This window comes from Oncorhynchus keta, chromosome 20, assembly GCF_023373465.1.
Source record: "Oncorhynchus keta strain PuntledgeMale-10-30-2019 chromosome 20, Oket_V2, whole genome shotgun sequence".
Taxonomy (NCBI): Eukaryota; Metazoa; Chordata; class Actinopteri; order Salmoniformes; family Salmonidae; genus Oncorhynchus; species Oncorhynchus keta.
In genome coordinates, this window is record NC_068440.1 from 14,562,566 (window position 1) to 14,583,264 (window position 20,699).

At 42.8% G+C, this 20,699-nt stretch overlaps 1 protein-coding gene across 2 annotated transcripts in view; it reads right to left on the bottom strand.

Moving 5' to 3' along the window:
* Positions 1–12,855: 12,855 nt before the first annotated feature.
* LOC118399457 (RNA polymerase II subunit A C-terminal domain phosphatase-like) overlaps positions 12,856–20,699 on the bottom strand; it is a 130,715-nt gene continuing 122,871 nt past the window's right edge. For both annotated transcript variants that reach the window (XM_035795555.2, XM_035795554.2), the window contains one exon: positions 12,856–19,401. In XM_035795555.2, coding sequence (XP_035651448.1) covers positions 19,257–19,401 — 145 coding nt within the window. In that variant the 3' untranslated portion in view covers positions 12,856–19,256. The remainder of the gene's footprint in view (positions 19,402–20,699) is intronic.

A 20,699-nucleotide genomic window follows, 5' to 3' on the forward strand; every position in this document is an offset into this window, starting at 1 on the left:
CTAATAAAAATTAATAGCCACAACCATTTGAATAAAGTGCCCATTTGGATAATGTATGTCTGAATCATAGATAATTTCTCATTTTCAATTGCTCTACTTTGAAATGTTACGTCCGTAATGACTTGGAGCTGGGAGTGCGTTCAGCAGGGACCTTGGAGGAGAGAGTTGACTGGAGCTGAGTTGAGGCGAGAAATGTTCATTCCTGCTCTTTACTCAAGGTTGGAGCTCAACTAGGATCAAATCCAATGACATACCGTGGGTCTAAACAGGAAGATGGGTTGCCATTCCTTGTATTCTGTCACATGACACGAAGTACAAGGAGTGGAATGTTAGCTAAACAGAGATTGGCAACCAGGCTACTATACAGGTCTTAGAAGGAATCCTTTGTGGGTTATATCAGAGATCTGAATATAATGACGAGATGCCCATGTCTCCGCCCTGACAATAGAAGTCATTGTCCTAAAGGCGGGAAGGCAGGCGACAAGTTTAGGTCCAATTTAAGCCCATAGGAACACATTGGTCTTATTTTGGACAGATGTTCGGCGAGAGTGAAATCTCTGGCTTTGCCTCTGCTTCTCTGGTTATATTGATAAAGACCCAACAGCCACCAACCACTAACAGAGACCAGATTTGCATATAAATCCATAACCCTTGTAAATATGCCTCGTAAAAAAATGCACTGCATCCAGTTTCATTCAACTTTAATTGATTAGATGAAATTAGATGAAAAGTAGGCAAGCACATTCAAACACACTTTCACAAACATGGTACCAGGTATAGATTCTATATTGTCAAACCTAAGAATAGAAGTGCAAACATATAGTAGAAATGAACAGGTATACGGCAGCTAAAGATCTATGTTTCCTCAATTCTTTATTATTAAGTGTCTCAGTATTTCCTAACTAGATAACTGAATTGCACGACCCTCGTTCACAGGACAAGGAGCAGAATAATGTCATCTCTTCCTATAATCTCAGCTTCAATTCTCAGAACCTCTTTATCTGTAACCTCTTGAAAGACGACGATGTAAACACACCTGACTACGGGGGCCATCGCGACGGGACTACTGAGACGCTACGGAGTGTGTGTTTGTTTTACTGGAGCGCTGAGAGTTGGAGCGCGGAGAGCAAGAGAAGAGGAGAGAAGAGGAGCAAAAGAGAGAGATGAGAGGGGGAACTGTGGCATGTCTCCGGGAGGAGTGTGTGTGTGTAGTTTTGTGGCACATCTTAGAGAAAAGTGTGTGTGAGGTTTGTAAAGTAGATATGAAGGTGCAGAAGAGATTCAATAATGCATAATCTTACTGTGATGTTAGAACCCTTCCTCTCCTGATTGGTCCTGTCTGAAAGGGAGACTTGTGTTGTGTAATACTGAAGAGCGTTGTCTGCACTGAGGGACGAGTATCACGCAGGAGTGATGCCATCTGACGTAAGACAATGACAGAAGAGAGGAGAGTGAAAGAGAAGAACCCTGGTAATTAGTAGGTAGGCCTACTGTACACAATAAGAACAAGCTTTCTCTGTGGCGGACAAATAAATTATATTCCTGAGATGAATCGTGACTCATGTCCAGCTAAAAAGATAGGAAAGATTGGAATTCACTCACCCAAATGTATTTACAGTAAAGTATTTACAATGAAATAAATCCAGTTTATTTACAACTCATGCCACTACAGTAGCCTGATGCTGAGAGGCAGTTTTTACAAGAGGCAGTTCTGACCCTCCACCTTCTACAAAAAGACAACGTCACAGGACCCAGAGTTTTTGGTAGGCTGCTGCTGTGGGCGTCATCATCCTCCTCCTCCTCCTCACATTTAACCACCAAACCGTATACTGTAGGCTACAGCTACTGTCATGGTTCTTACGAAATGTCTTCTGTTGCAGATGTTAGAGAGTTTGTGCCTTTCTTCTGTCTTCTTGTCAGCCCACCTATTATAAGGTCTTGTAATGCATGGAAGGCGATTGGAATCATGTGTGACGACAACAGCATCCGAGACCTCAGCACTGTGCACTGCTAGTTTTTCCGTGAGGCTCAAGTATTCAAGCACATACTGTGTAAGTTTCCAAGAAGCTGGTGAAGCCAATATTTATTAAAGGGGCTACACAGTACTTGAAAATGAAAACCATGATGATCTCTCACGTCCAAACATTAAAGCCTCAAAGTCTCTCTAAATATCTCCAGGCTCTATGCTACCCTAGAAGCTTCTCATCAACTGAGCCGGTCTGGAGTGGTTTGCACTTTGGGGACTATGGCATTGGTTCCATTACACTAGGAAAGCTACACTGAACAAAAATATAAACGCAACATGTAAAGTACTGATCCCATGTATCATAAGCTGAAATAAAAGATCCCAGACATTTTCTATACGCACAAAAAACGTATTACCTCCCTGTAAGTGAGCATTTCTCCTTTGCCAAGATAATCCATCCACCTGAAAGGTGTGGCATATCAAGAAGCTGACTAAACAGCATGATCATTACTTAGGTGCACCTTGTGCTGGGGACAATAACAGGCCACTGTAAAATGTGCAGTTTTGTCTCATAACACATTGTCATAGATGTCTCAAGTTTTGAGGGAGCGTGCAATTGGCATGCTGACTGCAGGAATGTCCACCAGAGCTGTTGCCAGAGAATTTAATCTTAATTTCTCTACCATAAGCCGCCTCCCAATGTCGTTTAGAGAGTTTGGTAGTATGTCCAACAGGCCTGTAACGGCTTTCGTTGTCGGATGAGGAAGAGTAGTCGGACCAAAGCGCAGCGTGGCAGTGTTCATGTTTGTTTATTGAACTGAACAATAATACAAAATAACAAGAAAATAAATTAAACCGAAACAGTCCCATAAAGTGCAAACACTAAACAGAAAATAATTACCCACAAAACCCATGTGGGAAAAAGCTACCTAAGTATGGTTCCCAATCAGAGACAACAGCTGTCCCTGATTGAGAACCATACCTGGCCAAAACAAAAAAAATACAAAACATAGAAAAGGGACATAGAATGCCCACCCAAATAACACCCTGACCATACCAAAATAGAGACATAAAAAGCTCTCTACGGTCAGGGTGTGACAAGGCCTCACATCTGCAGACCACGTGTAACCATGCCAGCCCAGGACCTCCACATTCAGCTTCTTCATCTGCGGGATCGTCTGAGACCAGCCACCCAGACAGCTGATTAAACTGTGTGTTTGCACAACCAAATAACAATTTCTGCACAAACTGTAATAAACCGTCTCAGGGAAGGGTCTGCGTGCTCGTCGTCCTAAACCAACGTCAATGGGAAAATGATCATCTTCAATGACCAGTGGCATGCTGGAGAAGTGTGCTCTTCAAGGATGAATCCCGGTTTCAACTGTATTAGACAGATGGCAATTCACACATATGGCATCATGTGGGCGAGCGGTTTGTTGATCAAATCAACCTTTATTTATACAGCACATTTCAGACATGGAATTCAACACAATGTGCTCACAGGAAATATTTAGTACAAAACAAACATAAGAGGAAAAATAACAAAAGAATAACAACGAAAACTGAACGACTAAAAAGTAAATAATATCTGTAGGCTATCTGTATTCCTCGTCATGTGAAATCCATAGATTAGGGCCTAATTAATTAATTAAAATTAACCGATTTTCAATAATGAACCGTAACTCAATAAAAATATTTTAAATAATTCCATGTTGCGTTTCTATATATTTTAGTGTAAACCAATCCCAGCTGAAGTACTGTGCCTTCGGAAAGTATTCAGACCCCTTGACTTTTCCAACATTTTGTTATGTTACGTATGTTATGTATTTTGTTATTCTAAAATTGATTAAAAAACAAACAAATATTCAGCAATCTACACACAACACCCCATAATGACAAAGCTTTAAAAAAATCATTAAAAAAATACTTATTAGCATCCCGGGTGGCGCAGTGGTTAAGGGTGCTGTACTGCAGCACCCAGACTCTGTCGTAACCGGCCGCGACCGGGAGGTCCTTGTCTCATTGCGCACCAGCGACTCCTGTGGCGGGCCGGGCGCAGTGCGCGCTAACCAAGGTTGCCAGGTGCACGGTGTTTCCTCCGCCACATTGGTGCAGCTGGCTTCCGGGTTGGATGCGCGCTGTGTTAAGAAGCAGTGCGGCTTGGTTGGGTTGTGTATCGGAGGACGCATGACTTTCAACCTTCGTCTCTCCCGAGCCCGTACGGGAGTTGTAGCGATGAGACAAGATAGTAGCTACTAAAACAATTGGATACCACGAAATTGGGGAGAAAAAGGGGTTAAAAAAAAGACTTCTTTACAAAAGTATTCAGAACCTTTGCTATTACACTCAAAATTTAGCTCAGGTGCATCTTGTTGACATTGATCATGGACTCCAATCATCCTTGAGATGATTGGAGTCCACCTGTGGTAAATTCAATTGATTGGACATGATTTGGAAAGTCACACACACACCTGTCTATATAAGCTCCCACAGTTGACAGTGCATGTCAGAGCAAAAATCAAGAAATTGTCCGTAGAGCTCGGAGAAAGGATTGTGTCGAGGCACAGATCTGGGGAAGGGTACCAAAAAATGTACGCAGCATTGAAGGTCCCCAAGAACACGGCGGTCTCCATCAATCTTAAATGGAAGAAGTTTGGAACCACCAAGACTCTTCCTAGAGCTGGACGCCGGGCTAAACTGAGTAATCGGGGGAGAAGGGCCTTGGTCAGGGAGGTGACCAAAAACCAGATGGTCACTAAGACAGAGCTCCAGAGCTCCTCTGTGGAGATGGGAGAACCTTCCAGAAGGACAACCATCTCTGCAGCACTCCACCCATCAGGCCTTGATGGTAGAGTGGCCAGACAGAAGCCACTGTTCAGTAAAAGGCACATGATAGCCTGCTTGGAGTTTGCCAAAAGGCACTTAAAGGCCTCTCAGACCATGAGAAACAACATTCTCTGGTCTGATGAAACCATGATTGAACTCTTTGGCCTGAATGCCAGGCGTCACATCTGGAGGAAACCTGGCACCATCCTTACGGTGAAGCATGGCGGTGGCAGCATTATGCTGTGGGGATGTTTTTCAGTGGCAGGGACTGGGAGACTCGTCAGGATTGAGGGAAAGATGAACAGAGCGAAGTACAGAGAGATCCTTGATGAAAACCTGCTCCAGAGCATTAAGGACCTCAGATTGGGGCGAAGATTCACCTTCAAACAGGACAACGAAAAGTCTCAGAATGTCCTTGACTGCCACAGCTAGAGTCCGGACTTGAACCTGATCGAACATCTCTGGAGAGACCTGAAAGTAGCTGTGCAGCAGCAACGCTCCCCATCCAATTCGACAGAACTTGAGAGCATCTAAAGAGAAGAATGGGAGAAACTCCCAAAATACAAATTCCCTCAATGTATAATATCTCACCATCAATGAAAATATGATCATTCCTACTATTCATTTATACTGTAGGGATTCCTGAAAAATGTATAAGCCAATCACTATATAAAAGGCAATGATCTTCATCGACTGTCTGAGTATGATGAGCCTCGTAACAGCTAGTGTATAAAAACACAGAAGCCATCGGAGAGCAAGGATATTATAAAGGGAAGGTTGTTGTGTGCTTGTTAGCTCTGTCAGAATCCTTGTGAAGCGACCTAAGGAAGCACGGTGATACGCAGACTGTGTGGTGGAACAAGGACATGGCCATCAGGACATTTACAGGAGCTCTCAGACCTCTGGTTCTGCTTTGAGATAAACTTCATGATTCTAAAGGTCAAGTTCAGAAGGAGCATCAAAGACATGGCTCCAGGTGTTACCTAAAATACAGGGTTCCTGGTATTTTGGTTCAAGGTTAATCTTATTTGAAAGGGAATAGTGAACTGGGCAAAGACTAAAGTCAATTTCAATGGAGTTTGTACAGTGAGAGTGAAATTACAGCACAAATCATTGAGAACATTTCGGTTGAATATATACATAGGTACTATCAATAAATCCAACGTTCCTAGAAGGTAATATTGAAGCCAGTGATCCCCTAATGCCTCAGAGATAGAGAGAAGAATGGTAATCTGCACAGCACTGTCAAATCTCCAAGTCCAACTATTTCTTACTGAACCCAGTATAGTTCAGATAAAACATTTCTAATTTAACATATCGTGTTTTCCCCAGTTCCATCTGTGATGTCACAAGGGGTCCCCTCAGGCTTCTACCTCTTTGTGAGCTCTGGTGACGTTGTTTTAACTTTAAAGCCCTCCATTACATTGTCAATTCATGGATTTCTAAAGTCAAATAGGTGCATGCTGCCATAATGTACTCCACTTTAATATTTAAAATAAGCAGCAGCTAAAACGCTACTCTGCCGTTGGACAAAAATACCCACAGCATTAACAACCCACCTCTGTATGACTGGAGGAGCCGAAATTGGCTGTTGAGGTCTGGGATGCTGAATAATATGCCCTGTCACTACGGCTGACACAAGGGACAGAGTCACAGGCTGACAGACAAAGAGGGATATGTAATAAGCATGTGAGAGGGACATGACTGAGTTACAGAGCAAAAATAACAAAGTCATTTTTCATTCACTTTGACAGTAGCACCGTTGGCACGGAATAGTTGCTCCCTAACCAACACACACACACACACACACACACACACACACACACACACACACACACACACACACACACACACACACACACACACACACACACACACACACACACACACACACACACACACACACACACAACACACACACACACACACAAGCCTCTGTCTTGTTTGGTTGAACTGACCCAGTTATTACCAGCAGCACTAAATACATGATCAGATTTACACTGCAGCTATTGAAATACCGTCCAGGAGTTATTTTGGGAACCTAAGACTGGGAAGCACTCAATAGCTCCAAAACCATGTTTTCAAAAGGTGGCTTTACTCAGTCTGCAAGCAGGACAACCAGGAAACAGGCCATCTCCAATGACCCTTTATTCCCTTTAAAGTTCACATGACTTTTGGCCAGGGCCCATAGGGGTCCCACTATATAGGGAATAGAGTGCAATTTGGGAAGCATACACAGCCCCTGTGAAAGGCAGCTGGAGGTTCACTCAGAAACTAGTCTAATCCTGATGTTAACTTGAAAACCATTCAAACAGAACTTGAGAAACTTGCATGGCGGCAGTATGTTACTGATCCATGACAGTAAAGCCCGGCCGGGCAGTTTGAACACTATTGCGTGATGATTGAATGTGTTCTGTCATGCGTCTGAACGGCATCCCTCCATCATCTGCTGTGCTAAGGGAGCAACACTCAGAGTTGATTTACTGTAGTACCCTCACACACCCCTGCCAACCCAACCAATTTATGCAATAAATCGTCAAATTCTTGCAGTTTCGATAATTGACAATAAAGAAGAATGATGCTTTATTCAAAAGTATATGCCACACATCCCCACATATATTCTCATGACAAACCACATTGATTGTAATGGATTTGAGTAATAACTTTGATGCTCATGCTGCTATATTGGTGAACTCAGGGTGCTCAGTCGTCAATCCTCAATCTCCTGTTAACAGAACCTTTCTGTTTGAAGACCTTTCCACTAACAGCCGGTTTGGTTGCCTCTTCCTGGCCTACATACAGGAGAGCAAAGCCTGACATTCTAACAATCCTGTTTAAGGGTGGTATTTTGGGATGAGGAGAGAGCTGTGGGACATAGGAGATCTGTAGGATGGCTGACTTGCTCACCAACAATATGTCTTTACCTTCAGGAAAGGTCAAAGTTCACAGGGGAAACTGTTAACTTTAAAGAGTAGAGGACAAGCTACTATGAAAAGAGTAGAGGTACCCTGTTGCTACAGAAGCGAAACATATCATAGTTGACAGCTCAGGTAATCTCGGAACCCAGAGAGACTACAGCTCATGTAATCTCGGAACCCAGAGAGACTACAGCTCAGGTAATCTCGGAACCCAGAGAGACTACAGCTCATGTAATCTCGGAACCCAGAGAGACTACAGCTCATGTAATCTCGGAACCCAGAGAGACTACAGCTCAGTAATCTCGGAACCCAGAGAGAACCCACAGCAGCTCATGTAATCTCGGAACCCAGAGAGACTACAGTAATCTCATGTAATCTCGGAACCCAGAGAGACTCGGGAACCCAGAGAGACACAGGTAATCTCGGAACCCAGCTCAGGTAATCTCGACTACAGAACCCAGAGAGACTACAGACTACAGCTTAGGTAATCTCGGAACCCAGAGAGACTACAGCTCAGGTAATCTCGGAACCCAGAGAGACTACAGCTCATGTAATCTCGGAACCCAGAGAGACTACAGCTCAGGTAATCTCGGAACCCAGAGAGACTACAGCTCAGGTAATCTCGGAACCCAGAGAGACTACAGCTCAGGTAATCTCGGAACCCAGAGAGACTACAGCTCAGGTAATCTCGGAACCCAGAGAGACTACAGCTCAGGTAATCTCGGAACCCAGAGAGACTACAGCTCAGGTAATCTCGGAACCCAGAGAGACTACAGCTCAGGTAATCTCGGAACCCAGAGAGACTACAGCTCAGGTAATCTCGGAACCCAGAGAGACTACAGCTCAGGTAATCTCGGAACCCAGAGTAATCTCAGGTAATCTCGGAACCCAGAGAGACTACAGCTCAGGTAATCTCGGAACCCAGAGAGACTACAGCTCAGGTAATCTCGGAACCCAGAGAGACTACAGCTCAGGTAATCTCGGAACCCAGAGAGACTACAGCTCAGGTAATCTCGGAACCCAGAGAGACTACAGCTCAGGTAATCTCGGAACCCAGAGAGACTACAGCTCAGGTAATCTCGGAACCCAGAGAGACTACAGCTCAGGTAATCTCGGAACCCAGAGAGACTACAGCTCAGAACCCAGAGAGACTACAGCTCAGGTAATCTCGGAACCCAGAGAGACTACAGCTCAGGTAATCTCGGAACCCAGAGAGACTACAGCTCAGGTAATCTCGGAACCCAGAGAGACTACAGCTCAGGTAATCAGCTCAGGTAATCTCGGAACCCAGAGAGACTACAGCTCAGGTAATCTCGGAACCCAGGTCTTCTCAGGTAACCCAGAGAGACTACAGCTCAGGTAATCTCAGACTACAGAACCCAGAGTAAGACCCAGAGAGACTACAGCTCAGGTAATCTCGGAACCCAGAGAGACTACAGCTCAGGTAGCAAATTGGCCTCCCTTGAACTAATCTCTGAAATGGCAACCTGTATAGTTTACAACTACAGGTATATGGAGACAGCAGCAGGTTGGTCAGGCAGTACAGACGGTAAAAGAAAGAAGCAGAAGGCTTCACACCATGTAGAAACAGAGACGGCCTGAGAGACTTAATGTTTTAATCTGTGAAACCTAACCATAGAAGATGAGACTACATAAACTCTTATTTTACCAGTATTTATCCAAGAAAGACCCTGAGGTTAAAAGCGCTTCTTCTTCTGTGGTCTCCTCTTCTCTCTCCTCTCCACAGTGATTTACCGTCTCAAATACTCCCGTCCCCAGGGGACCTAAACCTGCTGAGATAGGTTGGTCTTCACATGTCAACCAGACCAGAACGACCATTGGCTGGGAGTTTTGTCAGTTAGGCTGGAGACAGATGTGAACGACACCTAAAACAGGAGAAAATACAGCAGAACAGAAGATAAGAGAGGAAAAGCCAACTCGACAGAATCGTGGAATGAACGATGAACCATCTGTCAATCATCTGGAACAGGGATGGAGGGATCCCGGTGTGAAAGAGAGGATTCGTCTGAGTGATCTTTTTCCTCACCTACCCTGCCACTCTAAGACCTCCTGACTAAGGGTGATGGATGGAGAGAGGGATAGAGGAATGGAGGGATGGAGAGAGAGGTGGAGGACCATAACCAACACCTCACCTGGACACCCATTTCAATGATTTAACGGCATAAAACAGACAACTGTAAAGCCTGTATATAGCATACTTGTACAGAGACGTATATATTGCATTTCACTCCTAATGGAAGATTATAATTTCACACTGAATAAAACATTTGCGTAAATGAGATCAATGAGGCCATCTCTGAAGAAGATCGGTTACAACTAAACACTACGTTATATTTTAGGATCTTGTCTGGAGAGTAAGGACATGGTCAAATAGAAAATTATAATGAAAATGCTTTGAAAGTTTTTCTCCCCAGTTACAGTCCCTTGGTCTCCATCCCCTTCCCATCATTACAAACTACTAATCAACTTCTGCATGATGACTCCTGCTGTGTAATGTACATTCAGACAATGAGACTGTCTCTGTGATGATGAGAAACCCAGAGGTGCATTTCAGGTTCCATACATTAGAGTGGTCTCGAACGGCACCCTACTCCCTATTTAGTGCACTAGTAATGCAATATATATAGGGAATAGGGTGCCATTTGGGAAGCATCGGTACAATAAACTCCATTCGTTACATATCATTACACATGTATCAATTATAAAAGTTGTGTGAGAGGGATGTCTGGCACAGGGCCTAATGGTCGCTGGGAATGGATTTCTTCAGATTCAATCCATTTTCCATTGATCAACAATGTCAAAAGGTGCAATATAAATCGTGCGAATACAGGTCTATTAGTGAGTAAGCATTTCGAAGACAGATTGAATTTTAATATTACTCGTAAAAAATGTCCCAAATCAACTCAAAATCAGCCGAAAACTGAGGAAAAAGTAGTTTGCTGTCAAGGCATTTTTCCAGTACCATGTTGGTAGATAGACGTCAGTCTGTCAGACTCCACAGAGCTTCCGTAGACATACTGACTGTAGCTATAATATGGATAATTAATTCATAACCCAAGAAGCCACAACAACAAAGTCTCAGTTCATATCCAATCATCTTATCATAAAGTCACATGCGGCTCACTGCCAGTCTATCAACTAACTCTTATGACCATATGTTGAGGTAATCATTTTTCTCCTGTGACATGGTGGTGGGGGAAATGAGGCCCAGAGATGTGAAGTAAAACAACACCAGTGTGTGTGTGTGGTGAGTATAGTGTGTGTATGGTGTGTGTATGGTGTGTGTATGGTGTGTGTATGGTGTGAGTATAGTGTGTGTATGGTGTGTGTATGGTGTGTGTATGGTGTGTGTATGGTGTGAGTATAGTGTGTGTATGGTGTGTGTATGGTGTGTGTATAGTGTGTGTATGGTGTGTGTATGGTGTGAGTATAGTGTGTGTATGGTGTGTGTATGGTGTGTGTATGGTGTGAGTGTGTATAGTGTGTATGGTGTGTATGGTGTGTGTATGGTGTGTGTATGGTGTGTGTATGGTGTGTGTATGGTGTGAGTGTGTGTATGGTGTGTGTATGGTGTGTGTATGGTGTGTGTATGGTGTGTGTATAGTGTGTGTAGTGTGTATGGTGTGTGTATGGTGTGTGTATGGTGTGAGTATAGTGTGTGTATGGTGTGTGTATGGTGTGAGTATAGTGTGTGTATGTGTGTGTTGTATGGTGTGTGTATGGTGTGTGTATGGTGTGTGTATGGTGTGTATGGTGTGTGTATGGTGTGTGTATGGTGTGTGTATGGTGTGTGTATGGTGTGTGTAGTATAGTGTGTGTATGTGTGTATGGTGTGTATGGTGTGAGTATAGTGTGTGTATGGTGTGTGTATGGTGTGTGTATGGTGTGAGTATAGTGTGTGTATGGTGTGTGTATGGTGTGTAGTATAGTGTGTGTATGGTGTGTGTATGGTGTGAGTATAGTGTGTGTATGGTGTGTGTATGGTGTGAGTATATATGGTGTGTGTATGGTGTGTGTATGGTGTGAGTATAGTGTGTGTATGGTGTGAGTATAGTGTGTGTATGGTGTGTGTATGGTGTGAGTATAGTGTGAGTATAGTGTGTGTATGGTGTGTGTATGGTGTGAGTATAGTGTGTGTATGGTGTGTGTATGGTGTGAGTATAGTATATGGTGTGTGTAGTATAGTGTGTGTATGGTGTGTGTGTATGGTGTGAGTGTGTGTATGGTGTGTGTATGGTGTGTATGGTGGTGTGTATAGTGTGTGTATGGTGTGTGTATGGTGTGAGTATAGTGTGTGTATGGTGTGTGTATGTGTGTGTATAGTGTGTGTATAGTGTGTGTATGGTGTGTGTATAGTGTGTGTGAGTATAGTGTGTGTATGGTGTGTATGGTGTGTGTATAGTGTGTATGGTATGTGTGTGTGTATGGTGTGTGTATGGTGTGAGTATAGTGTGTGTATGGTGTGTGTATGGTGTGTGTATGGTGTGTGTATAGTGTGTGTATGGTGTGTGTATGGTGTGAGTATAGTGTGTGTATGGTGTGTGTATGGTGTGAGTATAGTGTGTGTATGGTGTGTGTATGGTGTGAGTATAGTGTGTGTATGGTGTGTGTATGGTGTGAGTATAGTGTGTGTATGGTGTGTGTATGGTGTGTGTATGGTGTGTGTATGGTGTGAGTATAGTGTGTGTATGGTGTGTGTATGGTGTGAGTATAGTGTGTGTATGGTGTGTGTATGGTGTGTGTATGGTGTGTGTATGGTGTGTGTATGGTGTGTGTATGGTGTGTGTATGGTGTGAGTATAGTGTGTGTATGGTGTGTGTATGGTGTGAGTATAGTGTGAGTATAGTGTGTGTATGGTGTGTGTATGGTGTGTGTATGGTGTGTGCACAATCCATATCTGGGCGAGCAGCAGTTCATCCAGAGGTAATGGACTGCCTGTTTTTCCTCCAACAGAAACATTGTTTGTAAAAGTGTGTTAGTCTGACTGGCTAAACAAATCTCTATCCACTGCTGCTCAATGCCACCACTGAGCTCGGCACCAACCAGATTCACCTCTGGGAACTCGTTACTTGTTATTTTTCTCAACACAGACACACACACAGATTGAGATAGACACACTTCAAAGACAATTTTAAAAAACAAATATTTATTAAATGAAAAGTATATTTTCTGTCAGGTCAAGTAAGAAATAGAATATACAAATACTTTTACACATCAGTCTTTTCATTGAAAATAATAACAAACCAAAACAGAATAGAGAAAACAACCAAGGGTGGGGTGAATGGCTTAAATGACACAATGAAAAAAATAACTATTTCATCATCTATCTATCTATCTATCTATCTATCTATCTATCTATCTATCTATCTATCTATCTATCTATCTATCTATCTATCTATCTATCTATCTATCTATCTATCCAGGTTTATAATGAAGTGGCAGTCAATGTTCTGGGTGAGGACCCAGCATCACAGCTTTAACTCCTGACCCATGACCTCTCACCCTTGAACAATCGCAGCCCTGGATTCTAAAACGACCTAAGAGCAGGCAGGGAAAACCCGTTCTGGTGATTTCTGGTATACAGTGCATTCCGAAAGTATTCAGACCCATTGACTTTTTCCACATTGTTGTGTTACAGCCTTATTCTGAAATCCTCATCAATCTACACACAATACCCCATGAGGACAAAGTGAAAACAGGTTTTTAGAAATGTTTGCTAATTTATACAAAAAAAAAACATACCTTATTTACATAAGTATTCAGACCCTTCTCATGAGACTCGAAATTGAGCTCAGGTGCATCCTGTTCCCATTGATCATCCTTGAGATATTTCTATATTGGTAAATTCAATTGATTGTCTATATAAGGTTTCACAGCTGACAGCGCATGTCAGAGCAAAAACCAAGCCATGAGGTCGAAGGAATTGTCCTAGAGGTCCGAGACAGGATTGTTTCGAGGCACAGATCTGGGAAAGGGTACCAAAAAAATGTCTGCAGAGTTAAAGGTCCCCAAGAACCTCCATCATTCTAAAATGGAAGAAACTTCCATTTAAAACTGAGCAATCGGGGGAGAAGGGCCTTGGTCAGGGAGGTGACCAAGATCCCAATGGTCACTCCGACATAGCACCAGAGTTCCTCTGTGGAGATGGGAGAACCTTCCAGAAGGACAACAGCACTCTCCCAAATCAAGCCAGACAGAAGCCACTCCTCAGTAAAATGCACATGACAGCCCGCTTGGAGAATTCCAAAAGGCACCTAAAGGACTCTCAGACCATGAGAAACAAGATTCTCTGGTCTGATGAAACCAAGATTGAACTCTTGAACGGCAATCGTCACGCCCTACGGTGACGCATGGTGGTGGCAGCATCATGCTGTGGAGATGTTTTTCCAGCAACAGGGACCAGAACACTAGTCAGGATCGAGGGAAAGTTAAATGGAGCAAAGTACAGTGAGATCCTTGATGAAAACCTGCTACAGAGCGCTCAGGACCCCAGACTGAGGTTCACTTTGCAACAGGACAACGACCCTGAGCACACAGTCAAGACAACGCAGGAGTGGCTTTGGGACAAGTCTCTTAATGTCCTTGAGTGGCCCACCAGAGCCTGGACGTGAACACGATCTAATATCTCTGGAGAGACCTGAAAAAAGCTGTACAGGGATGCTCCCCATCCAACCTGACAGAGCTTGAGAGGATCTGCAGAAAAGAACGGGAGAAACTTCCCAAATACAGTGTACCAAGCTGGTAGCATCATACCCAAGAAGACTGGAGGCTGGAATCACCGCTTCAACAAAGTACTGAGTAAAGGGTCTGATTAGTTTCCAAATGCACAGTCTCATTAAAATAAATCAATCACAGCACATTATTGGACTCAATGAGCAGTTTTTACCTGATTAAGTACAATGCCATTGGAAATTAATGTTGAAAGTTCAATTGAAAATCATGCTGTCGCTGCTTTCTGTTGACAAGCCATTTTGATATAGCCCAAAGTCAAAACACTATTAAAGAGTCAAAATCACTAACCAATATGCAGTTTGTGATTTTGAAAACCGAACACAAAATGTACCATCTACAACAATAGTAATCATATGACTTGTACTGTAGCAATAAATCACTCATAGATCTGTGGGGGTATGGAGATACATCACTGGTTAGAGGACAACCTGGAGAACACAACTGCACAAGAGAGGTGAGATGAGGTTGCACATCCTGTTAAAACCAACAGCTCAAAAGCCACACTGAATAAGTCTATAATGTGGACATCACTGGTTAGAGGAGAACTTGCAGAAGACAGCTAGCTCCATTTTGAAGTGTTGCATTTTGATTCAAGTGGGTCGCCAACGTGGTAAGTGTAACGCAACACACTTTTTGTGAATCACTTCCACATCACTCTGAAATCAATAGGACAGGGGGCAAACGTTCATGCTATAGCGCTGTTTAAACAAGCACTACTCAAAGACCACGCGGAAACATGGAATAGTCTATACAGAGCCTTCAGAAATCATTCATACCCCTTGACTTATTCCACATTTTGTTGTGTTACAGCCTGAATTCAAAATGGATTACATGTATATGTATATATATATATTAGTCTTACCCAGCTATACACAATACCCCATAATGACAAAGTGAAAACATGTTTTTAGAAATTGAAGCAAATCTATTGAAAATGAAATACATCAAATTTATATAAGTATTGACAGTCAATACTCTGTAGAAACACCTTTGCCGGTGATTACAGCTGTGAGTCTTTCTGGGTAAGTCGAAGAGCTTTCCACACCTGGATTGTGAAACATTTGCCCATTAATATTTATTGTAAATTCTTCAAGCTCTGTCAAACTGGATGATGATCACTGCTAGACAACCATTTTCAAGTCTTGCCATAGATTTTCAAGTAGACTGTAAATTGTAAATTGGTAAGCCACTCCAGTGTAGATTTGGCCTTGTGTTTTAGGTTATTGTCCTCTGAAAAGGTGAATGCATCTCCCAGCATCTGGTGGAAAGCAGACTGAACTTGGTTTTCCTCTAGGATTTTGCCTCTGTCAGCATAAACAAACAGAATGGTGCTAAGCAAACTCCCCAGTCCTTAACAATTACAAGCATACCCATAACATGCTGCAGCCACCACTGTGTTTGAAAATATGGAGAGTGGTACTCAATAATGTGTTGTATTGGATTTGACCCAAACTTAACATTTTGTATTCAGGACTAAAAGTAAATCGCTTTGGCACATTTACTGCAGTATTACTTTCGGTCATTGTTTCAAAGATGCATGTTTTGGAATATTTGTTTTCTGTACAGACTTCCTTCTTTTCACTCGTCATTTAGGTTAGTATTGTGGAGTAACTACAATGTTGTTGATCCATCCTCCTACAATGTTGTTGATCCATTAAACTCTGTTTTAAAGTCACCATTGGCCTCATGGTGAAATCCCTGAGTGGTTTCCTTCCTCCCCGGCAACTGAGTTACGACAGACATCTGTATCTTTGTAGTGACTGGGTGTATTGATACACCATCCAATGTGTAATTCATAACTTCACCATACTTTTTTTATTTGACCGATCTACCAATAGGTGCCCTTCTTTGTGAGGCATTGGAAAACCTCCCTGGCCTTTGGTTGAATCTGTGTATGAAATTCACAGCTGAGTGACCTTACAGATAATTGTATGTGTGGGGCACAGAGATGAGGTAGTCATTCAAGAATCATGGTAAACATGAACTTATTTAGGCTTGCCATAACAAAGGGTTTGAATGCTTATTGACTGAAGACATTTAATTTTTAATGAAATTTGTAAAACACAATTCCACTTTGACATTATGGGGTACAGTGTGCCTAGACCAATGACATTTAGAAAAAGGGGTGTGAATACTTTCTGAAGGCACTGTACATGGTTGGTTAGATGAAGACTTGTAGAATATTGGATGTTCATTTCAGGAGGCTGCCAACATGAAAAAGGGAACAAACCACTTTTTCTGTTAGTCAACTTCAACCAATCACAACGCAGCATAGGATATCGACAGTGACAACGGTTGGCTGGTATGTAGGATGGGTGATAGTCGGACTGTCAATTCAGTATATTGGTGTGTGTTGCCAGCGACTTTTATAGAGATTTTATGGGGTGTAAATGCAAGTTTGTGTAAGGTAGTAAAAGAAAGTGTCCACATTAGGGAAATTAGAGGAAAATACAATGATTTAATATGGCAAAATAATTCAACATGTCAATTTAAGATGATATATGCACTGAGTAAACCAAACATTAGGACCTCCTTCCTTATATTGAGGCACCCCTCCATTTTGCCCTCAGAACAGCCTCAGTTAATCGGGGAATGGACTCTAAGGTGTTGAAAGCGTTCCACAGGGATGCTGGACCAGGTTGACTCCAATGCTTCCCACCCTTTGGGTGGTGGACCATTCTTGATAGACACAGGAAACTGTTGAGCATGAAAAACCTGGCAGCGTTGCAGTTCTTGACACAATCAAACTGGTGCGCCTGGCACCTACTACCATACCCCGTTCAAAGGCACTTAAATATTTTGTCTTGCCCATTCACCCTCTGAATGGCACACATACACAATCCATGTCTCAAGGATTAAAAATCATTCTTTAACCGGTCTTCTCCCCTTCATCTACACTGATTGATTGGATTTATCAAGTGACATCAATAAGGGATCATTGCTTTCACCATGTTATGGAAAGAGCAGCTGCCCTTAATGTTTTATATACTCAGTGTTATGTTTCCTACTCACAAACTATTGCATCTATTTCTTACGCATCTAACAATTTAGAGAGTTAAAAAATGCTCTCAAACACAATTTAACCAGGTGCCCTAGACTAGAGCCTCCGTAGTGTCTGTGCAGCAGCCTGAACGTTTGATGTCCCTACTAAGAGCAGCGGACACTACGACACTTGCTGAACTCTATAACCTGGCTGAAATGTAGCCGTTAGCAAATCATTGACTCTGCAACGGACTAAAACATAAATCACCTGATAGAAGTAGCTGTAAGACCTAATAAGAATGGCATAAAGCAAAACAACAAAACACATCCACCATCACAGGCTCCAGTGAGGGGAGGTGGTGGCAGTGACCTGGTTGGTGGGTCTTGACCATATCACTTTTTGACAGGTCTCGACCATAGACTTAGATAGACATGGCATCATTGTGTCTGTCCCATTATTGCGCCTCAGAAAACCTGCAGTGCCATTGAGCCCATTTTTAAGTCGTCCATTTTCTTCTTCTACCATTTCTATAAGTTGGCAAACTAACTGAAAGGGTGCATACTGCCACCTGGAGTCTGTTGTTTGAACAGATATAAAGCCAAGGTTGACGATATATTGCAACCTGAGTTATGGATCATTATCGCTCGCTTACGAGTATAATTCATTGGCTGATCCCTCCTGATGACCTGGATGGAATTATGTGATCATTCCTTAACCCATAGGAAGTCCCATCTAGTTGACTAGTTCAAAATGGTGAGTCGTAAATGACGCTGTCCATGTTAAAAATGGGCTTTTGGGCACTAGAGTCATCTATGGTCGAGACCAGCTAATCTTTCGAAGTAAAACACATTAGTTGGTGTTGGAAATGTTGATCAAGACCATTGTTGGAGCCAGGTGGACCGGCACCGCTGATTGGCAGAGCCAGGAGGACCGGCACCGCTGATTGGCAGAGCCAGGAGGACCGGCAAATCTCATTGGTGGAGCCAGGAGGACTGCCACAGTGCAACTCATATACTTCCTGCTTGGAGCTTTCAGCCAGGTCAGTCAAAAGATAGACTGCTGATAACTAACAGTGGTATGATGAAGATGAGGATGATGTTGATATTGCAGTGCATCCTGGGTGTTTGTCTCAGATAGCTCAGTTGACTTTATAAAAAGGTACCAACCAGAGTCATACATACATATCGACCTCTATATATGGCTCTGGTACCAACACCAAGGTAGAAGAACAGAGGAAAAGAGCCAATGGGACACATTCAGGCATCTTAGTCTTTCTGCCGGTAACAACGTTTTAATGATCAACCCCTAAAAAAAAAACAACAGGAAATAGGATCACAGAATGTGACGTCAAGAGTAAAATGTTTAGCTGCAGGCTCTGATTGGCCGAGTTCAAACTCTTTGGCATCATATGACCAATGAATAAAGTTATCATTTGTTGAATTTATATAAAAAAGTCTTAATAGAAAAACAAACTCAAGTAAAACATCCTATTTTTTTTTATCTCACAATAAAACAACACCACAAATGTGTTTGTCGAAAGTTTCTATATTAACCCTAAAAATGATCTACAACTATATTTACACACCAACGCTTTCCTACTGTACTAACCTACCTCTTCATTCTGTACAACACATTCACCTCGATAAAACACAAGCACACACACAGCGTAGAGACAGAATGATTCTCAGGTACCACGTAGCTGAAAAGCTGCTGGGATAACTCAGGAGGGGGAGGGGGGGGTTCTGTGAGTCATTGTTCACAAACGTCCAATCAAACATCCAGTTCATTTGTCCAATCAAATTCATCGCGGTCACATGAAGTCGTTAAGCTCCGCATCCAGGGCAGCGGCCATCTCATCAGCCTCTGAGCTGCTTCCTTCCTCTTCCTCGTTAGAATCCTTGGTGGACTCGTCCGCCGACTCCCCCTCTTCCTCCTCAAGCTTGCGCTTCTGTCCCCTGGAGAAAGAGGGAGAGATTGGTTGATTGATGAGTAAAACATTTTGTCTTGACACTCACATATTGCAATTGTTACAAATGGAATGTTCTACTAATATGCATGATGTTAAATCATGTGTATAGATCATACTGGAGGCATGTCATTTAGCCATTAGCAGAATGAGCAATACAGCAAAACACAAAGGCAACAATGTTGAGGAGACAAACAGACTTGAAGACTGAACAGTATTGCAGCCATGTGATGGTCTATGGTAACTATTGCATGCATGATCTTATCTCAACAATATTCAGACAGAACAGGGAGTTACTGATGTACCAAACCGCATAGCTCCCTATCCAACATGAAAAGGATTCATCGCTATATTAATAATTTGCCTCGATCCACATAAGACTGCTCTAACAGTAACGTGTCTGATGTAATGAGAGAGTAGGATTCTACTCTGTATCTAGTTTTATTCTACTGGAGCGGTGTAGTTCCCATTCTCCACCCAGCCGACACCCTTCACAATAGGCTAAGAAAGAAAAAAGACAACTGCTAGGAGATGTGAAGCCTCGGTTATGTTAAAAGAACCAAGCTGTGCTGTGGTGATGACGGACAGAGAACAAAGGAGAGAAGAAAAAGAAGAGGGGAAAAAAGAGCGTAATAGAAAGTCACACATACAGAGCACTCTCTGTGTGATACAGAAAGAACACTAGAGGCTATGGAACACAAACCTTTTACCATCTCATCCTGGAATATACAAGGGCTGAGGTGATCTGCCTTTGGCCTAAAAAGCAGGAACCCAAGACTTCAAAGAAATTGGAAATACAGACATTGTCATCCTACAAGAAACATGGTATAGAGGAGACGGACACACTGGTTGCCCTCTAGGTTACAGAGAGCTGGTAGTCTCATCCACCAAACTATCAGGTGTGAAACAGGGAAGAGACTCAGGGGGTATGCTAATTTAGTATAGAGCAGAACTAACAAACTCGATTAAATGAGTCAGAACAGGTACATTTGGCTCGAAATTAAGAAGGAAATTATCTCAGAGAAAAATGTCTTCATGTGTGCTACCTATATCCCCCCCAATAGAATCCCCATACTTTAACGATGACAGTTCCTCCAACCTAGAGGGAGAGAACAACCACGTCCAGGCCCAGGGACATGTACTAGTCTGTGGCAACCTAAATGCCAGAACCGGACAAGAACCTGATACTTCTTCAACACACAGGGGAACACCAACCTGGAGGTGACAGTACGCCCTCCCAAATATGCCCCCATAGACACAACTATGACAAAACAACCAACAAAAACA